A 23,170-nucleotide genomic window follows, 5' to 3' on the forward strand; every position below is an offset into this window, starting at 1 on the left:
TTGTGGGTTTCTGCTCTGGTAAGTTGTAGCTCTCTATCTCCACCTCTCTGTCCCTCCATTTTTGGGGGGCAGCAGTTGGCCTGTGACCTCAGTTCTCTGATGGATCTAAGAAGAGATGATGATGATTTTTAGTGTGTTCAGCTTTTTACTTGTGGTTAGGATACAGTAACGGCTTCTAGGTTTCTTACATGCTGAACCAGAAACTGGAAGTCATAATGCTTTTGAGATTTATCCATGTTGTATTGTACATCAGTTTATTTGTTTTTATTTTGTTGAATAATTCTCCATTGAGTATATCACGATCAAAAAAATGAAAAGTGTTGACAATGATGTGGAGAAATAGGAATCCTTGTACGTTTCTGGTGGGGATATAAAATGGTGCGGCCACCATGGAAAACAGTTGTTGGTTCCTCAAAAAGTTAAAGAATCACCATATGGCCCAGCAGTGTCACTGCTAAGTATATATGAAGAGAAGGGGAAATATGTCTCAAAGAAACTTGTTTACAAAAGTTTATAGCAACATTATTTATAATAGCCAAAAGGTGGAAACAACCCAAATGTCCATCAATAACAGATGAACAGATAGATTGTGAGATATGCACACACATGTGCACACACACAAAGGAATATTATCCAATCATAAAAAGGAACAAAAAGCTGATACGTGCTACAACTTGGATAAGCCTTGAAAACATTATGCTGAGTGAAATAAGCCAGCTATAAAAGGACAGATACTGTATAGTTCTACTTACATGCGATGCCTAGAGTAGTCAGATTCATCGAGACGAGGAGCAGAATGGTGCTTGCCAGAGGCTGGGGATACTTGAGAATGGGGAGTTACTATTCACCAGGTTTAGAGTTTTAGTTTTGCAAGATGAAAAATGTTCTGAAGGTGGATGATGATGATGGTTTCACAGCAGTGTGAATTTACTTAATGCCACTCAACTGTACACTAAAAAACAGTAAAATGGCAAATTTTATGCTATATATATATATTTATATAGCATAAATAAAATATATATTTTATTTATATAATATATATATTTTAAAATATATATTTATAGCATAAAATATATATTTATATATATTTTACTATAATCAAGAAAATAAGATAAAAACAAAACTAAGAACTAGTGCATGCTACAGCATGGGTGAATCTTAAAAACGTGCTAAGTGAAAGAAGCCAGACATGAAAGGTCACCTATTGTATGGTTCCCTTTATATGATATTTATACTATACAAATCCAGAGAGACAGAAAGTGGATTAGAGGTTACCAAGGAATGAGGAAGTGGAAAATGGGAAGGGATTAGGTAATGAGTATGGACTATTTTTATGGGGTGATAAAAATATTTTTGTGGTGACACACTGTTGTGAATACAATAAATATTGTACATTTTAAAATGATTTATTGTATTTATGTGAATTGAACCTCAGTACAATATACACATGCATGCACACACATGTAGGTCAAACAAAAGACATCCTACTATGCCCCTTTGTGGACCTCTGGTATCGGCCTGGTAGTGTGACATATGCCAGATCTATTGGAGTCTGGGAAGAAAATTTTTATTTTATCTTTCTAATTAAAAATAACATGTTTGAAATGGTATATATGTATTATAGATTGTTTAAAATGCAAATACGTGCAAGAAAATAAAAATACCTTATTCCTACCACTCAGAGATTGCTGCTTTTAGTACCTCCCACTTCTTTCTAGAGAGTACGCACACACGTTCTTTCTCCCTCACTTCCTGGCATATGTCCACTTATGAGGTCTGTCCAGAAGGTATCCAGCCATGTAATATGAAAAATAGAGACATTAATTGAAGAAGATAAAAGAAACATTGTACTTAGAACAATGAGGCCTCAGACACCACCAAAGTAGGCACTTTGGGACCTCACACATTTCTCCCAGCACCTCTTCCATTGTTCAGAACACTCTCAAAATCTGCCCCGGCTGGTGCAGCTCAGTGGATTGACTGCTGGCCTGTGAACCGAAGTGTCGCTGGTTCAATTCCCACTCGGGGCACATGTGTGGGTTGTGGGCCAGGTCCCCAGTAAGGGGTGCACGAGAGGCAACCACACATTGATATTTCTCTGTCTTTCTTTCTACCTTCCCTTCTGCCTAAAAATAAATATTTTTAAAAATTAAAAAAAAACAACTCTCAAAATCCTTTGTTGGAATTGCCATCAGTAGCCGTGTTATTTTCCTGAATCTCACGGATGGTCTGAAATCTCTTCCCTTTTAAAGGTGATTTTAGTTTTGGGAAAAGCCTGAAGTCGCAGGGTGCCAAGTCTGGGCTGTAGTGGGGCTGAGTCACCTGGGTGATTTGATGTTTCGCCGAAAAACTGCACATGATGCATGAGCGGGCATGTTGTCATCATGAAGCTGCCAGTCACCAGTTGCCAATAGCTGTGGCTGTTTTCGTCATATGCATCTCTCAACTGATGAAGAACATTGAAGGTAGTGCTCCTTATTAACTGCTTGGCCTGGAGGGGCAGACTCGTGATGGACAGCACCTTCCCAATCAACACAGTTAACATAGTCTTGATCTTGCTGTTACTTTGCCACATCGTCTTCCATTGGGACCACTGGACCTTCATTTCTGGATCATAGCCAAACATCCAAGATTCATCTGTGGTTTTGACCTTGAGGAAAGCTGGTTCTTTGGTAGCAGTCTGTATCAAGTCATTAACAGTTGCAGCATGATGTTCCCTCTGCTCTGGTAGCAGAAGCTGTGGAATGAATTTTGCCACAACACGTTTCATGCCAAGGCCCTGCGTCAAAAACTTGGACACAGTAGTTTTTGGCATCCCCAGCTCAACTTCTAGTTCTCCCACTGTCCGTCACTGATCTTTGTTGACTGCAGCCCATACATGTTCAACAGGCCTTCCAGAACACGGATCACTTTCGACAGATTCTCAGCCATCTTTGAAGTGTTTGTGCCACACTTTTATTAGTGCTGCACTCGTTGCATTGTCTCCAAAGGCCTTCTGAATCTGAAGTTTCCATGGAGGAACGTTCAAGCTTATCACAACATTTGCTGCAGATTTGTTGCTCTACTCATTCAGTCATCTTGAGTACGATGGCCACACATTACACGTGCTCATTCAGTGACATCAACCGCCCCCACTGACTAGTGCAGTGAAGTCTTCATTGTTCACGCATGTGCATTCTAGTCCACTCTCACCGCCAGGTTACATCGATGTCACGCAAACCATTCTCCAATGGCTGGACTTTTTCCAGACAAACTTGGGAGGGGGGGTGCATATACGTGTGTGTGCGCGCGCGCGTGTGTGTGTGTGTGTGAGAGAGAGAGAGAGAGTAAATATAGCACATACCTGTCTTTTTAACCAAAATGAAATTACAGTGTTGGTGCTGTGCAGTTTGTAAATTTGCTCAATTGTTTGGTTATGACCTTCATCTTTCCATGTTAACACATTTTAATTTCTCTAATAATTAAAATTCAAGTTCCTTAGTGGTTCCAAAATTGTTTACAGTAGACTGATTCAAATTAGGTTTCAATCTAAAGCCATATATTACATCTTGTATCTTACGTCCTTTGAATCACTTTTAATTAAATGCATGCCCCTTGCCGCCCTTTTAATGACAGTAACTACTTGAGGAAACCCTTACATATTTCATCTTTTTAAAATGTGTTAAGTTTTATAGGCTTTATAAATAAGTAATTATATATTGGGATGCAGGATCAAAATTTTTTACCGATAAGGGTACAAACATCAAACACATTTGAAGACTGTAGGGAGTTCATTATACTCATTTTTCAGTTTTCTGTAGGTTTGAAGTTTTTTGAAATAAAATATAGAAGAAGTAAACCTTAAAAGAGCAGGAAAAAAGTTTAGAAGCTTACTATCCTAGTGACCGTTTCTTCAACGTGTGGATTTGTTAATTCAGGAGCCGCTTACACCTGCTGATGAGGCTGGGGAAGTGGGCATTTTTCACAGGCCTCCCTGGTGGTTTTAGATGCTGAGGGCTGTAGGGAGGTGATACTTACAATGATGTGTGTTTTTTTTTAATTATTTCCAGAATGTACACCTTCCTTTGCCCTTTGGATCAATATTTATTGAGCATGTCCTCTAGGCCAGGCACAGTGCTAAACCTGGGACCGTAAGGGGTAGCTAGAACGGCAGTAGGAAGCGTCTGACTCGCCTGCTCTATTAAACTCTCATTTCATTTGCCTTGATGTTCCTTTGTCAGGATCATGAAGAAGCTGTGCTCTTGCTGTTAGATGGAGCGGCCTGGGAAGAAGCTCTGAGACTGGTAAGAGAACTTTAAAAATCCTCCCAGCTTTAGGTGCTAAGCAGAGCGGAAGTGCAGGGGGACAGGGTCGGCTGGAGTCCCTTGTCTTCTGAGCTCGGGAAATGAAGTAGTAGTTCAGGTTCCCAGCCTAAGGATAGACAGTGTTTTCGAAACCATTTAAAAAATGTATTCTTGATGTTGGGAATTAGTTGGTCCTCTAAATGTGAAATATTACTGTTTCCTACTAGAGTGACCTCTGAAAAATATCCTGGTCCCTCTGAAAGCAGTGCAGTTCTTTCCAAGTATCTTGAATATTTTCTACCTAAAGGTACTCTCTTTTTCTTTTTAGGTATACAAATACAACAGGCTGGATATTATAGAAACCAACATAAAGCCTTCCATTTTAGAAGGTGAGGGTTACATTTATTTATTTTTTATCCTCACCCGAGGACATGTTTTCATTGCTCTTAGGGAGGGGGAAGGGGGAGATAGAGAAACATCAATGTGAAAGAGAAACAGCGATTGGCTGTGTTCTCATATGCGCCCTGTCCAGGGTATGCACCCCAACTGGTGATGGAATACGCAACCTAGGTATGGTCCTGACTGGCAGTTGAACCCATGACCTTCCGGTCTATGGGCCGCTGCTTCTGCCAGCTGAGCTACGCCAGCCAGGGCGGGGAAGGTTACATTTAAAAGAATTTCTCATTTGGAGGTACAAAGATGGGGAGGGGAGAGAAATGGGAGCGCTCTCCCTGTGTTGTTAGTTCCTTTACTCATGTGTCGTGTGGAGTCAGTCAGAGTTCCCCACTGGTGTAACACTTGATTCTGACCAGCGTTTTTAATATGCTAACCAGTTAAGTGAGAGCACAAAAAAATATTTGAAGGTTAAAAAGCTGTGATAAGATACAATTAAGAATCTTTGTATTTGGGAATAGTTGATTAACTTGAAAGGAATAAATAGTGTTTTATCGGTGCACAGTTTCCTACATTTAATAATTACATTGTGGTTAAAATAATAGATAACATCCTTAGTCTTAAGAAAGAGATGCTGAAGTATTAAGGAGGGATCATATCTGAAACCTATTCTCAAAAGTTTCCACAAAAATAAGAGAGAAGAAACGGGAAGCCAAAAATATGGCAAAATGTTAAGAATTGGTAAGTCTAAATTCTGTGTAGGGTTTATGTATGTACAATGAACTATTGCAACTTCTATGTAGGCTTGAAATTTTTCCAAAATAAATGAAAAGAAGTACCTTTGCAAATGAAGTTGATGGCTCCTAGAGAATAAATGAGTGTTACCAGTTCTAGAATACTCTGGTGGTCACTGTGACCCCTTATAAGCAAAGCTGAAAAGAAGGGCATCAGTTTGACTTCTAGAAATTTTGGGGAGTTGGGGGGTGATTTCCAGCTCTGCCATTGTTAGCACAGTCTGCTGTGTAAGTCATGTCTGGCCTCCCTGAAATGAACATGTATTCACATTCGTACCCTGCCTGCTCCATCCTCCCCCATGCTGATTAAAACTGTGGGAGGGTTCTTTCTGTATCATTCACTTTAGGTGCCCCTAACTGGGTACTGAAAGCATCCTTCCTGGCCCAACAGCACTCTGTTAGCCAGTTCTTCCTTAAATTGTCTCCGCTGCTGAGAACCTAGAAAAATGCTAACAGTTCACCTGCATAGATAGGCCTAACACATATGTTTAGGAAGCATTTCAGTGACCTTCTGCTCTTTTTTTTGTTCACAGCTTCTTGTGCATTCCTTTTATTTGCCAGTCCTGCTTTGGGTTAGGTATCAAGCCTTTGTTCAGGTGATTTTGTACATTTTGTGGCAGAGTATTCTAGGATGACATTGATGAGCTCTAAGATCTGGAATCTGTCTCTAGTTCATTCTCCTAAAACATGTAGGTTAATACTCATTAAGAAAAAATATTGCGTGGAAAACCTAGTAACCTGTTTCTTTTTGTTAAATTCCAACCCCTCCCCCTCCCACTCTAGTTTTCTCCCTGTGTGTAAACATCACGCTGAAATTATTTTCCATCTGCACCCCCAGCCCAGAAAAATTACATGGCACTTCTGGACTCTCAGACAACCACATTCAGTCGTCATAAAAAACGTTTATTGGTAGTTCGGGAGCTGAAGGAGCAAGCACAGCAGCGTGTGCATCTGGGTGAGTGTCACAGGGGAGCCATCGGCGCTGGGGCGGGCGACAGCTTCACACTTTGTCTTAGCTGCTCACTGTGCCTGCTGCAGTGTGAGTCCTGTGTCACGGGAAGCCCCCGGCCTCCGTGAAAGCCCGCGGGGGCTGTGAATGTCTGTCTGTCCGTGTGTGTCCGGAGGGCTTGGGAGCAGGACCAAGCACGGATGGGAAGAACTCTGCCAAACCTTCCCCCCGGCTCACCCCACCAGAGTGGTTAACTACTGTGTTTTACCAAATTAGTCTCCCATTTCTAAAAGTTCTTTTGCTTTAATAAAAAGAAAGAAAAGACTAAACAGGTTTGGTACTGGTGTGCTGGTATATAGTAATAATAACTAGTATTACTTCATTTTGAGATCAACTTTGTAATAAATTTCAACTTTGTAATAAATATCACCCTTCAATACGCCCTCGTTAACTATACCCCACGTACCCCACTATAGGTTAACCCACACTAGCAGGGAGTTTTCATCTGCATCTACTTTTTCCTAGATGATGAGGCGGCCCGTGGTCAAGAGGCTGACCTCTTCTCTGAAGCCAGCAGTGTCGTGAGTGGCAGTGACATGAGTGGCAGATACTCCCACAGCAACTCCAGGATATCGGCGTATGTACCCTGTTTACCCTGCACAGCGACCTTGCGCGGGGGACGTGGAGAAATTACAAGTACATGGGTCAGTTTTCCATCAGGACATTGTAGCAGGAGCTGGAGAACAGGACTCTCCCCGCATCCCTAATAGATTAGACTTGCTGTCCAGATGTGTTCTGCTGCAGCTACATGGCCTCTGGGCTTACCCAGTGCCCACAAGGACCTCCTGCCTGGTACCCAGTTTATAAAGCATCTGATGGTGTTCATTTAATGCGTAGTAAGTGACTGTAATGGGTGGGCACTGGAAAAAGGAAAGGTTTCAGGCTTCTTCAGTTCAAACGCAGGGCTGGAGACGTCACAAATGTAAGTCGTCACACTTTTACTCAGTGTAGCAATTTGTAGCATTTATTGACCGCCTCTATGATAGTTGTAGAGGAGGTTATAAAAAACTTTTAAGGAGATACGGGTTATCAGAGCTATTGCCTTACTTGGGAGACCAAACAATGCAAGATTGTGTATTTAAATTGAATGGGTCTTGAGGATGTGGGAGGCGATCAGAAACTGCAAGAAAGGCAACTAGCAACTGGGCTTTTAAGAGTTGGGGCATGGGAGTGGGAGTCCCAGACTAAACAAATGGCATATTAAAAACCTGAGGCAGGAAAGAATATGGGAGTCATATATACTTTATTAATATTCAAATTCCAGTCTAGTGTATCTGTATCTTATTTAAGTTTTATTTTCTTGCCTTTGTTTTCTATTATAAAACTCAAGTTCGATGTTGTTCTGTTCATTGTTCCAGCTCTTATTGTCAGATGTAACCTTATTTACTCTGTATTTCAATTAAAACATCAAGGCCAGACATTACTTTTTTAGGGTTTTCCTTTTTCCTGCCTGTAAGACTGGCCTCTCCCTTTTTATTTTTTGTGTCACTTTAACACCTCATCACCATTTTCTCCCAAGTACAGATCTGTCTGTAGACACCAGCTTTCTCAGAAAGTTGGTGGCCAACAGGTACATTCATTTTAATATGTTCAGCACAGGGAGAGCCCTTTTGAAACATCTCTCTAATTCCTACCAGGCGATCATCTAAGAATCGCCGCAAAGCAGAGCGCAAGAAGCACAGCCTCAAAGAAGGGAGCCCCCTGGAGGAGCTGGCGCTTTTGGAGGCTTTGAGTGAAGTGGTTCAGGGCATGGAAAAATTGAAAGGTATTTGCTCGATACTCACCGACGATTCCTGCCCACAGACAGGTAGTGAGTGAATGGTCTGCACAGGCAGACAGAATTCAGTACACAGCGAAGATGCAATTTTCCCAGCTTGAGGAAAGACGAAAACTGTCGGCAGGAAGGGTCATTTTAGGGCACATTCCTGACTCAGCCCTCCTTGGCCAGTAGCCTAGAAGCCTTCTCCCATTGGCGTCAGGTACATACCTGAGCTGGGAGAGCTTGGCGCTGAAGGTAGGGTCAAGGATTGCAGAGACGCTGCCTCCTGCTTGGGGCCTCGGTGGCTGTGGTTTGCCTTTTGCGAGGGTGTGTTTCTCCTTTTGTAGTAGATGTGTTGAATTACTCCACCATTGGGGAAGAAATAAAAAAAATGCGGGAGGCGGCAACTGTCGTGTGATACTACATGTTTTTCTACAAGAAAGGAACTGTATTATGATTCTAGCTTGGAGCTGGGGACACACCTTAACACCCCTTCACATCTCTGTTCTCTAGATGAAATACGCTGTATTTTAAAGGTGCTCTTCCTCTTTGAGTTTGATGAGCAAGGGAGGGAACTACAGAAGGCCTTCGGAGATACTCTGCAGCTAATGGAAAGGTCCCTTCCAGAAATCTGGACTCTCGGCCACCAGCAGAACACAGCTACACCTGTAAGTGCTCCTCAAAGACAGAATGTGCATTTTTTTTTTCATCATTTCAAGGGTTGTGGACACTCACACAATCTCTTAAAAGTCAAAGCAGAAGACTTTCCTGTTCTTAAAACATAATATGCCATAGTTAAATTATCTGAGGCTTATGTTTAAGCTGTTATTAAGATTTTTTAGTTGACTGTACAGTAACACTTACACCTTGGCCCTGATTACGTTTGCTTTGATTTCTCCTCTCTGCATGAACAGCTGTCATGGAGAAGATGGGAAAGTCACGTGGCTGTCCGTGGCCTTCGGTGGGACTGGGGTGGGAAGAGGGAGGTGTTCAGACTTACAGGTGGCGGCAGAGTTCTTTAAAGCAACCCCAGACCACTGCTCTTCTTTTTGTTTTATGCCAAATTTGACTCGTTGCTTCTGTGTTGTTATGACAAGCCTTGCTAATTACGTTTAAGGCTGTTTGTGTCTCATCAAAAATTATAATGTATTATCATCTATTTTGTGGTTATGCCTCTTCTCAGCCTCTCACAACTCAAGCCTATGAAGAGTTTTGATTTGGATACAGAAACGCGGTGTCTGATAAAGAAAGCAAACCCCACAGCTACTCTTTTATCAGAGTGAATTAGATATATGGAACTGCTTAGACAAGAGCCGGGGGACTGAAAGACAAAAAAGGGACCCCTTAGAGGAGGAAAACTGAGATAGAAACTGTGAGAAGCCACAGAAAGAACAAAAGGAAGCGTTTGGGATTATTAGACTTCAGAAGTTTGCAGACGGGACCCTCCCGTGTTGGGTCTTGATCCTCAGAGAGGAGGGTACCACCGGCCGGCCGGTGCTGGTGCTGGTGCTTCTCAGGGGCACAGTGAGGCTGGTTCTCAGTGGGTAGATGTAAACAGGCGCTGGGATGAACAGCTGCTGGCGGCATAAAGACCTGGCAGTGCCACTGAATGGAAGGAAGCGAATGAAGGAGCAGATCCTTCTCCCTCCAGCCCTGAACTCTCCCTCTGGTGTGGAGCTGGCTGACAAAGGAGTGTTTTTGCAGGCTCCCAGCCCAGCATTGCGGGCAGCACATGGAAGGTGGGCTTGGAGATCAAAGAGAGGCTGGTCGTCAGCGCACCGGTGTACTGGCCTCGACTCCGCAGTTACAAGTGGAGATAGTGCTTCCCCTGTACAGCTCATGAAATGTTTTGAATGTTAGATAAAAGGATAGATGAAAAGGCATCTTGCACACCATAAAAATCAACTAAGAATCATTATCCTCACAAATACTTGAATTTACTGTAATAGATATTCCTAGAAGAAATGTGATCACCTTTAAAACGCCAGTGATTTCAAAGCTAGTGATTTATAATGCTTCCCCATGCCCTCCCCAACACTCCCCTATTCAGATCCTACTAACTTTATGAGTCTTTTAGGGAAAATGACCAGGAATATTGGGGTTTTGTTTTGGTTGCTAAAGTGTGGTAATGCACATGCACAGGATACCACGAGTCACATGGAAGTGCTTGGAGCACGTGACATTGCTGCTCAGGGTGCCACCAAGGAGCTGCCAGCACCCCACGCTGCAGAGCCGAGTGAAGGCAGAGGGCCTCGTGTGTGTACGCCAAGGCCTGTGCAGGACTGGGATTCCTGTGATGCCCCTTGTTTTACCTGGAACGCATAGGCCGAATTTTCATTCTATTCCATGATACATACCTTCTTATCTAACTATAAAAATTCCCACAAATCTTTGAGGACAGTTTGATACTCTGTGTATTCCGTAGCCTCTTATACTATTTTCTTTTCCCTTAGGGTTTAGCTTGCTCTTTTGGAAAGGATAAGGCATATCTAACATTGGGTGTTGATTTTCCACCCCTCCCCTCCCCTCTTTTCTTTCTTGAAAACAACCAGATTGAATACATATATATGGGAACCCCACATACATGAGAGTCAGAGATCTCACATACAGGAGAGGTTCCCAGATTCTCTTTTCTTTTTTTTTTTAAACCCTCATCATTACCTTGTTCTTCTGATAGAAAGGAATTTTAGAAGTCTCGAGTTGAGACTGGAGAAACGGGCAAATTGAAATCACATAGGAAAAGAGAATTCCGGTGTTCGACACCTTACCAGTGAAACGGCGGGCTGGTGACTGGCGGGGGCGATCTGGCCGTTGGTGTTCGGTGATCAGAAGTACAAATAATCCTTGCTGACGCAGTTTACTTTCTATGTAGGTTCTAGGTCCCAATTCTACTGCAAATAGTATCATGGCCTCTTACCAACAACAGAAGACGTCAGTTCCTGTTCTAGGTTAGTATTTTTTTCCCCTCTCAATTATTACAGTACTAAGCAGAAGGAATATCTTTCTGTATGTGTTGAGAAGTCCAGCAGTATGAGGTGAGACTGAGTATTGACTACAGTTTTCCCTCAATTCTACAACTACGTCTTTAGTAAAATCAGTTTAATGCTTCTAATGTTGGGAACCTGGAGGTGGAGTGGGAATCCAACATGACATTAAGTGTATGATTTTTTTTTTTAATTGCCCTGACATATGCTTAATAAAACAGCATATGGGCACATTGACGTTTGAATCTAAATGGTCGAATTTACACATATATTTTAAATATTCTCCTGAATCATAGTTTTTGGCTGTTGGCAGTTGCATATTTGTATCTTGGGAATGTTTTCATAATCCTTAAGAGTTAGACCTTTTTAATCATCTTTAGGATTGACAGTATAAATTGAAAGCAAATCCAAAGAACATTGTTTGTTGAGGGGAGATGAATCTCAGATTACTTATCCATCCAAGTTAAAAGTCTGAAACACTTTCTTTTGAAAGTTGACTAGAAACTTTTGACAAATAATTGGGTACCTGAGAATTTGCCCTTCAGGTAGATTAATCAAGCATGCCAGTCTCATAGCTTGGAAAAGTTAGCAATATGTTTAAAATGGTGATTTTTACTAATGTTATTTGAATTTATTTTTCTTTAAATGCTATACTATGATAGCATTTTGATGACATTTGGAGTAGCCTTTGAGGGTTCAGATTAAGTTTAACTTGAATGACTTATGTTGCTACCAAGAATAAACAACTAACTAGCATCCTCCCAGCTAAGCTCATGGACCTGGACATTAACCGCTGCATCCCTAGCTGCCCTTCCTGGAAGAAGCGGCTTCCTGGCAAGCTGCTTTTGATATCAGCCCCAAAGCATACTTATTTCTGAGATGCTACAATTTCATCTTAGACCTGAGGCAGTTTAGGAATTGTTTAATTTGTACTGTGTCTAATCCAGTAATTTCTGTCCCATTTTCCTCCTCGCTGGCCTGATGCTGACCTTTTGGTCAAGTCCAGTCACATCTTCCCCTGGAGTATTCTAGGTGGCTTTATTTATCAAAGAGCCCGTCCGTTTTCTAGCTGAGCCTTGACAACTTTAATATGTTGAGGCTCCTCATTATCTGAATATATATTATTCAAGGTCCTTGTGGTTACAGTATTATGTAGGAAAAGACAAGTTCTCAATACTAAAGTAGACAGGTAAACTACTTACAAAGGAGTTCCATTAAAATACTCATCAATTATCCCTCTCTAGCTAACAATAGTAGTTAAATACAATCATACCTCCCCACACGTGGGACCAGTGACTTGATGGGGCATTTTTTCCTAATTGTTTCATGTTTACAGTGCCGTGTAATATGATGCCGATCAATTTACAAATCTTGCAAAAATGCAGGATTTTATAAAATCGATTAAAGTGTTATCAGAAAAGTGCTTAAATCGTAGCTGAATTGGACTGGTTACAATTGATAACAAAATAAGTGCTTCGAATGAGAATGATTTGACTATCAAAGGATCAAGAAAAGTCTTTGGAAAATTGATAAAGCCTTTGGTGTATTTTTGTAAAAGCAACTCTTTTCGTGCTGTGAGAGTCAAACATGGGCATGTGAAAGGGGTCATGTCCTGCTCTGACACAGTTTGTCAGAAAAACTTCTTTCCTGCTCAAAGTCAATACTTGGTATTTATTCTTAGTTAAGTCTAGGGATCAAATATTGTCATAGTTAGACCTGATTTTTTAATAAGATAGGATGTATTTTCATAACTTGTTTTTAAAAAAAAAACAGATAAAATCTCAAAGTTTAATCACAAATATAAAGTTGTGGGCCTTGTTGACAGTGAATTTTCGTAAGTAATCTTTTCCAGTATAAGTTTTCTTAATAAGCAAAACCTCCTGTGGTCTTTTTATTTATTTATTTATTTTGTTCAGGCCACTAGAGAGCAGTAATTGTATGTGAAATTATAAAATCGATATGATTAGTAGAGAAAATCTGGATTGTACAGAAAAGTATATTAAAAATTGAAATTGATGATTTCTAGTCATACGTGTAAACGGGCGTGGATTGATGTATAATATGAAAGCCATGTTTTTAAAAACTCTTGAGCATTTTTCTCACATTGTTAAATATTCTTGAAAATAAGTTTTAGTGTCTGTATAGCTCATACATATAGGTGTACTCTTGAAAGTTTATCATGAATCCTGCTAAGACAGCACATCTTTATATATACATATTTTCTTTCTTTTTTAAAAAGAGATTTTATTTATTTATTTTTAGAGAGAGGGTTAAGGGGGGACAAAGAGAGGGAGAGAAACATCAATGTGTGGTTGCCTCTCACGCACCCCCTACTGGGGACCTGGCCTGCAACCCAGGCATGTACCTTGTCTGAGAATTGAACCAGCAACCCATTGGTTTTGCAGGTCAGCACTCAATCCACTGAGCCACACCAGCCAGAACTATACATATTTTCTTATATCTCTACTTGCTGTATATAATTCTTTCCCTGGCTGGTATGGCTCAATGGATTGAGTGCCAGCCTGCGGACTGAAAGTTTGCTGGTTTGATTCCTGGTCAGGGCACATACCTGGGTTGCAGGCCAGGTGCCCCATGGGGGTGTGCAGGAGGCAAGCAATCGATGTTTCTCTTGAGCATCGAAGTTGCTGTCCCTCTCTTTCTCCCTCCTTCCCCCTCTCTCTAAAAATAAAAAAATAAAAAATAAACCTGTATATGATTCTTATGTAGATAAGAGACTCCACAAATCTAACTGAAAAGGAGTCTGGGAGTTTTGTCTTAACAGTGACAATTTTTCCTCACTGCACCCCCCCCACCCCCCATTTTTTTTCAGTAGGGACATTTTTGTTGACCAAATGTATTTGTAGAATTTTTTTTTCAAATCAGGAAGTGTTTTCTTTCCTGTACCTTTACTTAACTGAATACATGCCACCATGTTTCTTTACTCTTACCATTGAGGTAAATTTTATGTATAGTAAATTGTACAGATTTTAGGTTTACATAGTTTGATGGGATTTAATATAATATGTCCTGTAACCACTACCACCACCCATGTGAAACAGAACATTCTTTCACTTTGACTCACTCGGTGCGCATTTTCCTCCTGCTGTCCTGTGAGCCTGAAGCTGCAATGGAATTCCTCTCCCGGGGCAGAGCCTCCAGGCTGCATTTGCCCTGGGCACAGGTTATAAGGTAGTAGAAACATGAGGTCTGGTTCTGATTGTCTTATAGGTGCAGAGCCCAGTCACCTAGTTTTAGATGAGAGTTACTGCCTCAGCTCCCACCGACAAGTACGAGCGTGTTCTACCCCAGTCTCTTTCCTTTTTATTAGATGCTGAGCTTTTTATACCACCGAAGATCAACAAAGGGACCCAGTGGAAACTGAGCCTTTTAGAGTGAGGGATCCTAATCAGGAGGACTCTGCCGGAGAAGACCATCTTTCCATTCCTCACTCCTTGGGGCCTGGCTGCTGAGAACTGAGAACTGGGAGGAGTAAGACGATGACCTACCTACCTACCTGCTCTGTCCAGCAGACCTCTGCAGACACCAAGCAATTCTATTCTACTCTCTTTTGTTTTGCATAGAGTTTTAATGAGCAGAACTTTAATCTTTAACCAATATAGCATCATTGTGTAAGAATTACTCTTATTTAGTTCTATGGAAGAGCATATTTCTGATATTTATGGTGATCAGGAGATGTGGTTTTATTCCCAGTTACAGGTCAGATTCATATTGGAACCTTAGATAAGTCACGTAATTAATCTGTGCCTCAGTTACTTGGGAGTAATGATTCATGGCTTCTACCTCAAACATGTGAAGAAAAGTAAAATAATGTTTTATAATTGCTTTACATTCCCAGAGGAGAGCATTACATATCAACAACATGGCTGTTAGTGCAGCTAATATTTAGCGCATTTAATCACTCACGTGACTTTTTCACTTTGAACTAAAGCAGAATAAAAAGCTAAGTACATCCTTTGCAATCTCAAGGTTTTCTACGTTAGCTGTTATTTTATAATGTCTTACCTGGGCGTGCGCTTCCAGTTATAACTGGGTTGAGCCTTCTCTTACTACAACGTCCACAGGGACTTCTTTTCCCTGCCTGTGAGTTTCCTGCTGGAGAGTCAGCAGAGCAGATTAGAATGTCTGAGGCAGCGTCATGCACATTTGTTACGGCGAGCTGTGTCCGTCTCACAGCATGCGCAGTTGTAAGTCGCTCCTTTTTCTCCAATTATTGCTTCTTTTAATGTGATATTTTTGTCAGTGTCTAGAGACCATTTCATTTATTTTTCTATATGGTACTTAGCTGACCTCTGTCTTTTAGTTATTTCCTTTGAAAGAAATGAGAGTGTTTTCTCATTCTGGTCTGTCTAGAACAAGCTCTTTCCATTTTGACAGTAGTTTTGTGGCCGATTCTTAGGTAAGGGTGAAAATTTCTTCCATGCCTTTAATACCAGAACCAGACCTTCATTACTATATATAAACTAATAGGAAATGCTGCTTTTGATTCTCAGAGTATAGCTATATCTGGAATGGTAATGAAGACTTTTCTTCATGTAGCAAAATGTTAGCTGTAGAATCTAGGTGTGTTCACTGTATAATTCAACTTTTATGTGTCTGAAGATTTTCATAAAATAATAGAAAAAAAGAAGATAGATATATTCTGCTTTGGAAAAATTGACTTTTTGACTCATCCCCATATGGATTTGCCGCAATGAAGTGCCCAACACTGAAAGACTGGAAGTGCTTTTGACCCCCTTGGGCATGGGTAAATGAACATGGTGACTGATATTGCATCCGGTAAGTTGTAGTGAAGGGACCTGAAGAATAGGAAATACAAGGAAATGTGTCTGTTGATCATAGTGTGACTTCATGGATGATCAGTTTCCTTAAAATAACATGTAGAAGCAACAAGAGTGTGTGTGAATTTTTTGAGTTCAAATGACTGTCAATTGCTACCTTTCTGATGAGAGCAAGATGGAATTTTGTTCATTTGGAGAAGGAGCAGACAGGAGCAGACCTTCCAAATTGAAGGCGAAGTCCAGGAAGAATTCATGGTGAAAAATGCAGTAATGGGAAAAAGAGAAACTCCTGGGAGTGATAAATGCTTCATTGGGGGGAAAGATTCTGTCAAGTTCTAGAAAAGAGTATATAACTTCCCCCACATTTGGACTCTGTCCCAAAGTAAGCTCATGATGCAGTAAGCTAAAAGCCTTCGTTATTTTGTTGGCTCCTTTGGGTTAGCATTGCTCAGATGCTCCGGACATTAAGAGGTAACTTCCAAGAGGACTGTCTCCCAGGATCGAAGTGCATTTTAAATTTACACTCCTTGGGAAAAAAAAAAAAGGCAGAAACTAATGTTTTCATCATGTCTTTGGGAGTATAGCTTGGTGTCATTTCTTAGCACTGCTACATACAATATTTTTCAACATTTTCCCTGTATATACATATATATACGTATGCATACACTTGAGGGATTTTTCATGGCCATAACTGAAGAAGGTGTTTTTAAAAATAAATAAAACTGCTGATTTTTCGTAACACCTAAGGAAACTACAAGTTTGGGAAGCAAAATTAGCTCCACCCTCCCCCCACCCCCTGGGCTGTGCTGGCCCATAAACCTCTGTGCTTCACTAGAAGCACTTCCTGACAAGTCCCTGGGAGTCTTTGGTTGTCCTTCCTTGTCTGTTGTGTTTATTAGTAACTGGGGGGAACATGAACATCTTAGAAGCTAGATAATCACAAATATCCAAGATTCCATGGACCAGCCAGAGCTAATACTGTGCTGTTTGGCAGCACTGAAGGCCTGCGCTGGATTCCTGTGTTCCCTCTGCTCACCCAGTGCTTGCCTGTGCCTCGTGGTAGGCCACTCCATCATTACTCGTATGGGCTCTGAAGTCTCAGGAACTTGACCCAAGTTCCAGAATGACTAAAAGATGTTGTCCTGGCTTGCAGGAAAGAACAAAGCCATGAGTCTCTCCATTTTAGTGTCCTTAGACACAATCATTTAATCTCAGCGAGTCTTGCTTTGCCACAACTTGTGTGCCCATTGGGTTTTTCAGCCTTGGCACTTTTGATACTTTGGGTCATGTCATTCTTTGTTATGGGGGCTGTCCTGCCCATTTTAGGGTGTGCAGCCACATCCTGGCCTCTGCTCTCTAGATGCCAGTATTACATACCCCCCACTCCTGTTATGACAACCAAAAATATCTTCAGACATTGCCAGTGAGGCCTAAGATGACTTCCAAATACTTAAAAGTACTCACTTTTTTGTGAGAGGATTCTGTTTTTCTATAAGGGTATAGTGAGGAAATTTATAAAAGAGCTTTGAAAAAGACTCTGCAGTTCTTTAGCCTTATATTGGTATGTTTTCATTTTATTTTAAAGATTTTTTTTTTTTATTTTAGAGAGGGGAAGGTAGGAAGAGAGGGAGAGAAACATCAATGTGTAAGAGAAACATTGATCTGTTGCCTTTCTCACGCACCCCAACCAGGGAGCACGCCCGCAACGCTGGCATGTGCCCTGACCAGGAATCGAACTGGTGACCTTTTGCTTTGTGGGACAACTGAGCCATGCTGGTCAGTGCTGGTATTTTTCATTTTAAAATATAGTAGGATATTTAGACATAGGATGGCCTGGATCTTCCTTTCCAGAGCCACCTCCCATGCCTCCCCTTCATCAAGACCCTCACTTTTAGGGGAGTTTTTCACTTGGGTTCTAAACCTTTAAGGGATCTAAAGATACTATTTCTGTATGATTGCTTTCCTCTAATCCTGGACTTTATTATCCTGTCAAAGAGGTTCAAAGGTTAAGAATTAACCAAATTTCAACCCACCTGTCATTGACTGTTCAGAGTATTGACATTTAAGTGGTTTGGGCAGAAACTGAGATGAACAGTGCATACCTCTTTCTCAGTGTCAGTGTACCCAGTTCCTAGCTGGTCTCTTGCTCCAAGGTCAGGCCAAGTCATCCTTGCTGAACTGCAGGAACTCCGGGTACCTGTTTGTGGTTACCTCCACTTCCCTCCTCCAGCCTGCTGGTGCCAACCAGCTGTGCTTACTCACCAGGCCTGGATCCAGGGTCTGCCATGTAGGTCTTTCAGGCTGTCTAGGCAAACCGGGGCGGGGGATGGGGGGAGCGGAGGGGGATGGCGAGCATGAGTCTGTAGGGCTTTCTTCCCTGGGATGGTAGGGATGCAGCAGGTCTCTTGCAAGCGATTGATTGTGTGCCTTTGGAGAGGTGGGGGCGGGGTACAGGGAACTCGAGACCATAGTAAGACTTCTGGGCTCCTTGTAAGAGAGAAGTCTACAAGGTAATCCTAACAACACTGGTGATCCCCTCTGGGAGGCCAGACACTGGAATTGAGGTGCTTTGTGGGAGATGGAACCATGACAGTATACTTCCTATTGGTGTGCCATCAACGGCATGTAATCTTTCGTTCACGCTCCCCCTTCCAAGCAGATTTTACCAATACAGTAGTTTCTAAAGGGGGAAATGCACAAAATAAAGGGCAACATAATTTTAGAGCTAGTTTTTCCCAAGAACATTTAAGCAGTTGACATTGGAAGCATGTCTTTTTGTTCTGTCATTCACTCCCCCCTTCCCCCTCTCCACTTCTGTGTTAGCAAATGATTATTTTAAGGCAGAACTGCGTGTATGTTCTCATTAAGTCATGGAGTAGAGAAACACATGATGGAGGGGAACAGATTGTTTAATACTGCCCGAATGAACGTGTTGGCTCAGCTCCCTGTGTGCGGGGTGGCTGCTCACCCAGCAGAGCGGGCACGGGACAGCCACATGACCATGCTTCACCAGAGTTCAGAAGCACCTTCTGTAGAGGAAGAAAGGCCCGTGTTCCTCGTACTCAAAGCGGTGGACCCACAGTGCTTGGAAGCCCTGCAGCGATGCCAGGATGGAGCCACCCGTCCACACTGCAGTGTCTCTTTCAGGCAACACATTTACCTGGGGGTTGTCACTGGGACACAAGCTGCTCAGCTCCTTCTGCAGACGGTTAGGGAGCCCACTGAGCATAGTGCTCCCCCCACAAAGCAGGATGTTCCCCATGAGGTCCCGTTTGAGGGCGATATCACACTTGTTGAGGCAGGACACCGTCTGGGTGTGGAGACCCAGCTGCATGGACTTGATCAGAGACGGCTTGAAGAACATCTCCGAGCAGAGGAACCTCTCCTGGCCCAGGTTTATCTCCTGCCCGTCCGGCAGAGTGTACTGGACAGTATGGGCAGTAGCTGGGACTTTCTTCTCTTCGATGGGGTCCAGGGCCACAAAACAACGAGTCTTCTTGATGTCCTCCACGATGCCCGTCTGGTTTTCAGTGAAGTGTTTTCCCGAATTGTTCATCAGGCCCATCAAGTAGGTTGTCAGGTCAGAGCCCGCGTAGTCCAGCCGTGCCGTGATGCTGGGCAAAGGATAACCTTCGTAGATGGGGACCACGTAGGACACGCCGTGGCCGACCTCCACGACCAGGCCGGAGGTCCTGCCATAGGAGTACATGGACAGGCGGGACTGGTAGGCGATGTGCATTGCAGGCGTGCGGAAGGTCTCAAACAGCATCTCAGCGTACTTCTCTCTGTTGGTGGGCGGGCTCAGGGGTGGGTCTGAAACCAGGACCGCATGGTCCTCTGGGGCGATCTTCATCTCTTGATGGAAGAGATACTCCCAGATCGCCTGCACTGAATCCCAGTCCACGATGATGCCGCGCCGCAGAGGACTGATGAGCTTGAGACGAACCTCCGGACCGATGAGCCCCTGCCCGACGAATGTCTGCCCGTGGTTGTGCCCCGTTTCCGCGGTCTCCAGGTAGGGCTTGCCCACTGTTGAAGAGATCTTGTGGCTGGGTTTTGGCAGCCCAGCAAAGCCACATTTACAGTAGCCAGTGCCAAGGTCCACAACCACAGCCTTGGTCGTCTTTACCTTGGGCTTCTCTTTGGCCTCTGCTGATTTGGCAGGTTCTTCTGGTTCTGAACAGGCGCGGTGGACCCACACGGCGCGCTTTGCGGGGCCGTCCTTCAGGAAGGCGGTCTGCAGGACCTGCGTGTTCACCGGCGCCTGTTCGCCCTTTCTCTTGTCAGGCCCGTCCCCCATGACTGCTGCCTGAGGAGCCCACGTGCTATCGAGAGCCATCTTGCTCTCAGGAAGTTCCTTGATCCCACTGGCCTCGAGGCCTGAGAGGCTTAAATCAGAGGTCAAGTTGAGAATTTCCCCAAGGATGACATCATCGATTGTGACATAATCCAGTGACCAGGGACTTTCTAGGTACTGTGAAACTGTCCTATGTTAGGGTTGATTAGAGGTGATGTACCTTTTCCTAAATTTCGTAGTAAACCTGGTTCATCTATGCAACATTTATTGAGGGCTTGCTATGTGTAAGGCAGCTAAGAATACAAGGCAGAAGTAGGAAAACGGAAATTCTCTGCCCTTGTAGAGTTTACATTTTAAGCAGTGGGAGTTGGGGAGACACAGGCAATGACTGAAAGGGGACGGGGAGCGTGGCCGTGCTAGTGCCTGGGCAGGGCCCCCCGAGACAGTGGCATTGAGCGAAGACCTGAAGGAGGTGAGGGGAAGTGCCACGTGTATATCTGAGCAACAGGTGTGGAGGAGTGGAAACGGACATGTTTCTGATGAGTTGGAGCAGGGGTTGGCAAACTGCGGCCTGCAGCCTGTTTTTGTGAATAAAATTTTATGGGAACACAGCCACTGTCTATGGCTGCATTTGTTGAGTTGTCGCAACAAGGATCTGTATGGCTCCCAAAGCTCAAAATAAATATTGACTACCTGGCCTTTTACAGAAAAAGCTTGCCAGCCCCCGAGTTAGAGGACTCCAAGAAGGCGAGTGTGGCTGGAGTGGAGAGAGTGAGGAGAAGGACATGAGATAGGAGAACCAAGGGGCAGGACGGGTGAGCAGCTCACGCTGGCCTTCCTGGGCCATTGCTAGGACTCTGGCTGGACTCGGCCTGAGGTCAGCACTAGAGAACTTTGAGCAGGGAGCTAACACCATCTGATTTAGATCTCAGCGGGAATAATTGCTGCCGCGGTGATTGGGCCAAGAACTTAGTGTCTCATTTGTTAGGGTAATCTGCAGAGGAATCATTTTTGGACACCTATTTGTATACATATTTATCCTTCATCTGGGTCATTGAATCAGCAATGAAATAAGACCTTGCAGAGTCCCACTGATGAGAACATGGAGACTCAATTGCATAGCTCACCCCAGGATGGTCCAGCCAGCAATGGCCAAGCTCTCCTGAGTACGACTTCTTCCCAGGGGTGTGCTGTAGACAAACCGTGACGGGACCAACACAGGTCTCTGAGGCTGCTCAGCCACCGCCTCACATGCCATCTCGGCAGCGGGGCATGTTGGTGCTGACACCTGCCACTCTCCAGGCACCCAGAATCCAACCTTATGTTGTGTAGCCACATGCTCTTCATTAAAGAGACAGACACTAGAGTGGTGGGTCTTCTCCTTTAAAGAAGTTACCGGGGATGTTCTTGGCTCCTTGTGGGCCATGAGAGAAGAAAAGGACCAGGCCCAGTCTCATGAGCCTATGACTGATGGGGGGTAGCCAAGCTATCATTTCAAAAGCTAAATCTCAGCTTCTTGGTTCATTGGGTAGAGGGTGAGAGAGCATAGTTTTGAAAGAAGACTAGGAAAGTACTTTTCTATATGCCTGGCTGCCTGAAAAATGTTTACTTGCCTCTGCTATTTAGGGTTTTCCAGGGCCAGCTTGGATTGTTTGACTTTATTTTAAAAGAACTTATATGATGAGGCATATTTAATTTAGAATCATCTATGTCTCTTCTCAACCCACCTCTTGAATTTTGAGAATTCTGCAACTGCTTTGTACATTTTCACTGCCCTGGATTCCTGGAGGGACCTGTATTAGTTTCCTATTGGTGCTGTAACAAATTACCACAAATTTAATGGCTTAAAACAAATTTATTATAATTCTGGAGGTCAGAATTCCACAATTAGTCTTACTGGGCTAAAAGCCAGATGTTGGCAGGACCTGGTTCCTTCTGGAGGCAACAGGGGCTAATCCTTCTCTTGCCTTTTCCAGCTCTTAGAGGCCACCTACATTCCTCAGCTCATGGCCCCTTCCTTCATCTTCAGAGACATCTCAGACTTCAGCTTCCTTGTCACACCTCTGACCCATTCCCTTCTGCCTCCCCCTTAGTATGATCCTTGTGATTCCTTTGAGCCCACCTGGGTAATCCAGGGTAGTTAACCTCCCCATCCCAAACTCCTTAACTCACACCTCTGCAAAGTCCCCTTTGCCATGGAACATGGTTATGGGTTCCAGGGATGAAGATGTGGACATTTTTGAGGGGCCATTATTCACCTGTCGCTCCACCTGTGCACCCCACTTCACTAAGACACTGAAATCCTGACGTGCTGTTTCCCATGCTCCTCCCCCACTGCCTAAGCGTGCCTGTCCTTCCCCCTTTCTGTCATCGTGGGTGGGAGAGGCGCTGTGCCAGCTTAAGGCCAGTCATGCCACCCGGTCTCTCACAGATTCCTCAGGATCCATCTGCAGGCTCAAGCCCATGGACACTGCGCTCCTTCTGTTTCCCCTCTCAGGATATCGCATGCTTAGATGGTCTCTCCTAATTGAAACCCTTTCCCCTTAGCTTCCATGTGACCCTTTGGGTCCCTTTTCTGCTCTCTGGGCCACCCACAGTGGTATCATGATGGAAGAATATAGAGGCTGTGAGCACTCTACACCCAAAACCTCTGCTGCCTGGCACACAAACCCTCACACTTGTCATTAGCCGTCTAAGGTGCGTGTGGGCTCCCTGGGGTCTCTGGTGGGGTCCCTCTGGGTAAAGACACTCTATATTTGCTCAGACTGTCTTGAACTACATTTTCTCATTGGATCACACCTACTTTGGCTCCTCTGGCCCAAGACAAAAAAACAAACAAAAAAAATGAGCTG

At 43.4% G+C, this 23,170-nt stretch overlaps 2 protein-coding genes across 2 annotated transcripts in view; one reads left to right on the forward strand and one right to left on the reverse strand.

The window, feature by feature from the left end:
* Window positions 1–16,133, forward strand: part of ELP1 (elongator acetyltransferase complex subunit 1) — a 63,464-nt gene extending 47,331 nt beyond the window's left edge. Inside the window, exons 30-37 of the mRNA XM_054584561.1 lie at window positions 4,221–4,283; window positions 4,612–4,672; window positions 6,309–6,425; window positions 6,945–7,056; window positions 8,117–8,244; window positions 8,752–8,906; window positions 11,111–11,186; window positions 14,551–16,133. Of these exons, the coding sequence (XP_054440536.1) occupies window positions 4,221–4,283; window positions 4,612–4,672; window positions 6,309–6,425; window positions 6,945–7,056; window positions 8,117–8,244; window positions 8,752–8,906; window positions 11,111–11,186; window positions 14,551–14,618 (780 nt within the window). The 3' untranslated portion in view covers window positions 14,619–16,133. The remainder of the gene's footprint in view (window positions 1–4,220; window positions 4,284–4,611; window positions 4,673–6,308; window positions 6,426–6,944; window positions 7,057–8,116; window positions 8,245–8,751; window positions 8,907–11,110; window positions 11,187–14,550) is intronic.
* A 2,904-nt stretch (window positions 16,134–19,037) lies between these two features.
* ACTL7A (actin like 7A) lies at window positions 19,038–20,360 on the reverse strand. Its single transcript, XM_054584933.1, has one exon. The coding sequence runs from the start codon at window positions 20,358–20,360 to the stop codon at window positions 19,038–19,040; it is 1,323 nt and encodes a 440-aa protein (XP_054440908.1).
* Window positions 20,361–23,170: the final 2,810 nt, after the last annotated feature.

Source organism: Pteronotus mesoamericanus, unplaced genomic scaffold, assembly GCF_021234165.1.
Source record: "Pteronotus mesoamericanus isolate MK-2021 breed Mesoamerican mustached bat unplaced genomic scaffold, CSHL_Meso_final contig_78, whole genome shotgun sequence".
Taxonomy (NCBI): domain Eukaryota; kingdom Metazoa; phylum Chordata; class Mammalia; order Chiroptera; family Mormoopidae; genus Pteronotus; species Pteronotus mesoamericanus.

Excerpts from the sequence above, each read along its gene's own strand:
- ACTL7A (XM_054584933.1), bottom strand. The coding sequence starts at position 20,360 with ATGGCTCTCGATAGCACGTGGGCTCCTCAGGCAGCAGTCATGGGGGAC.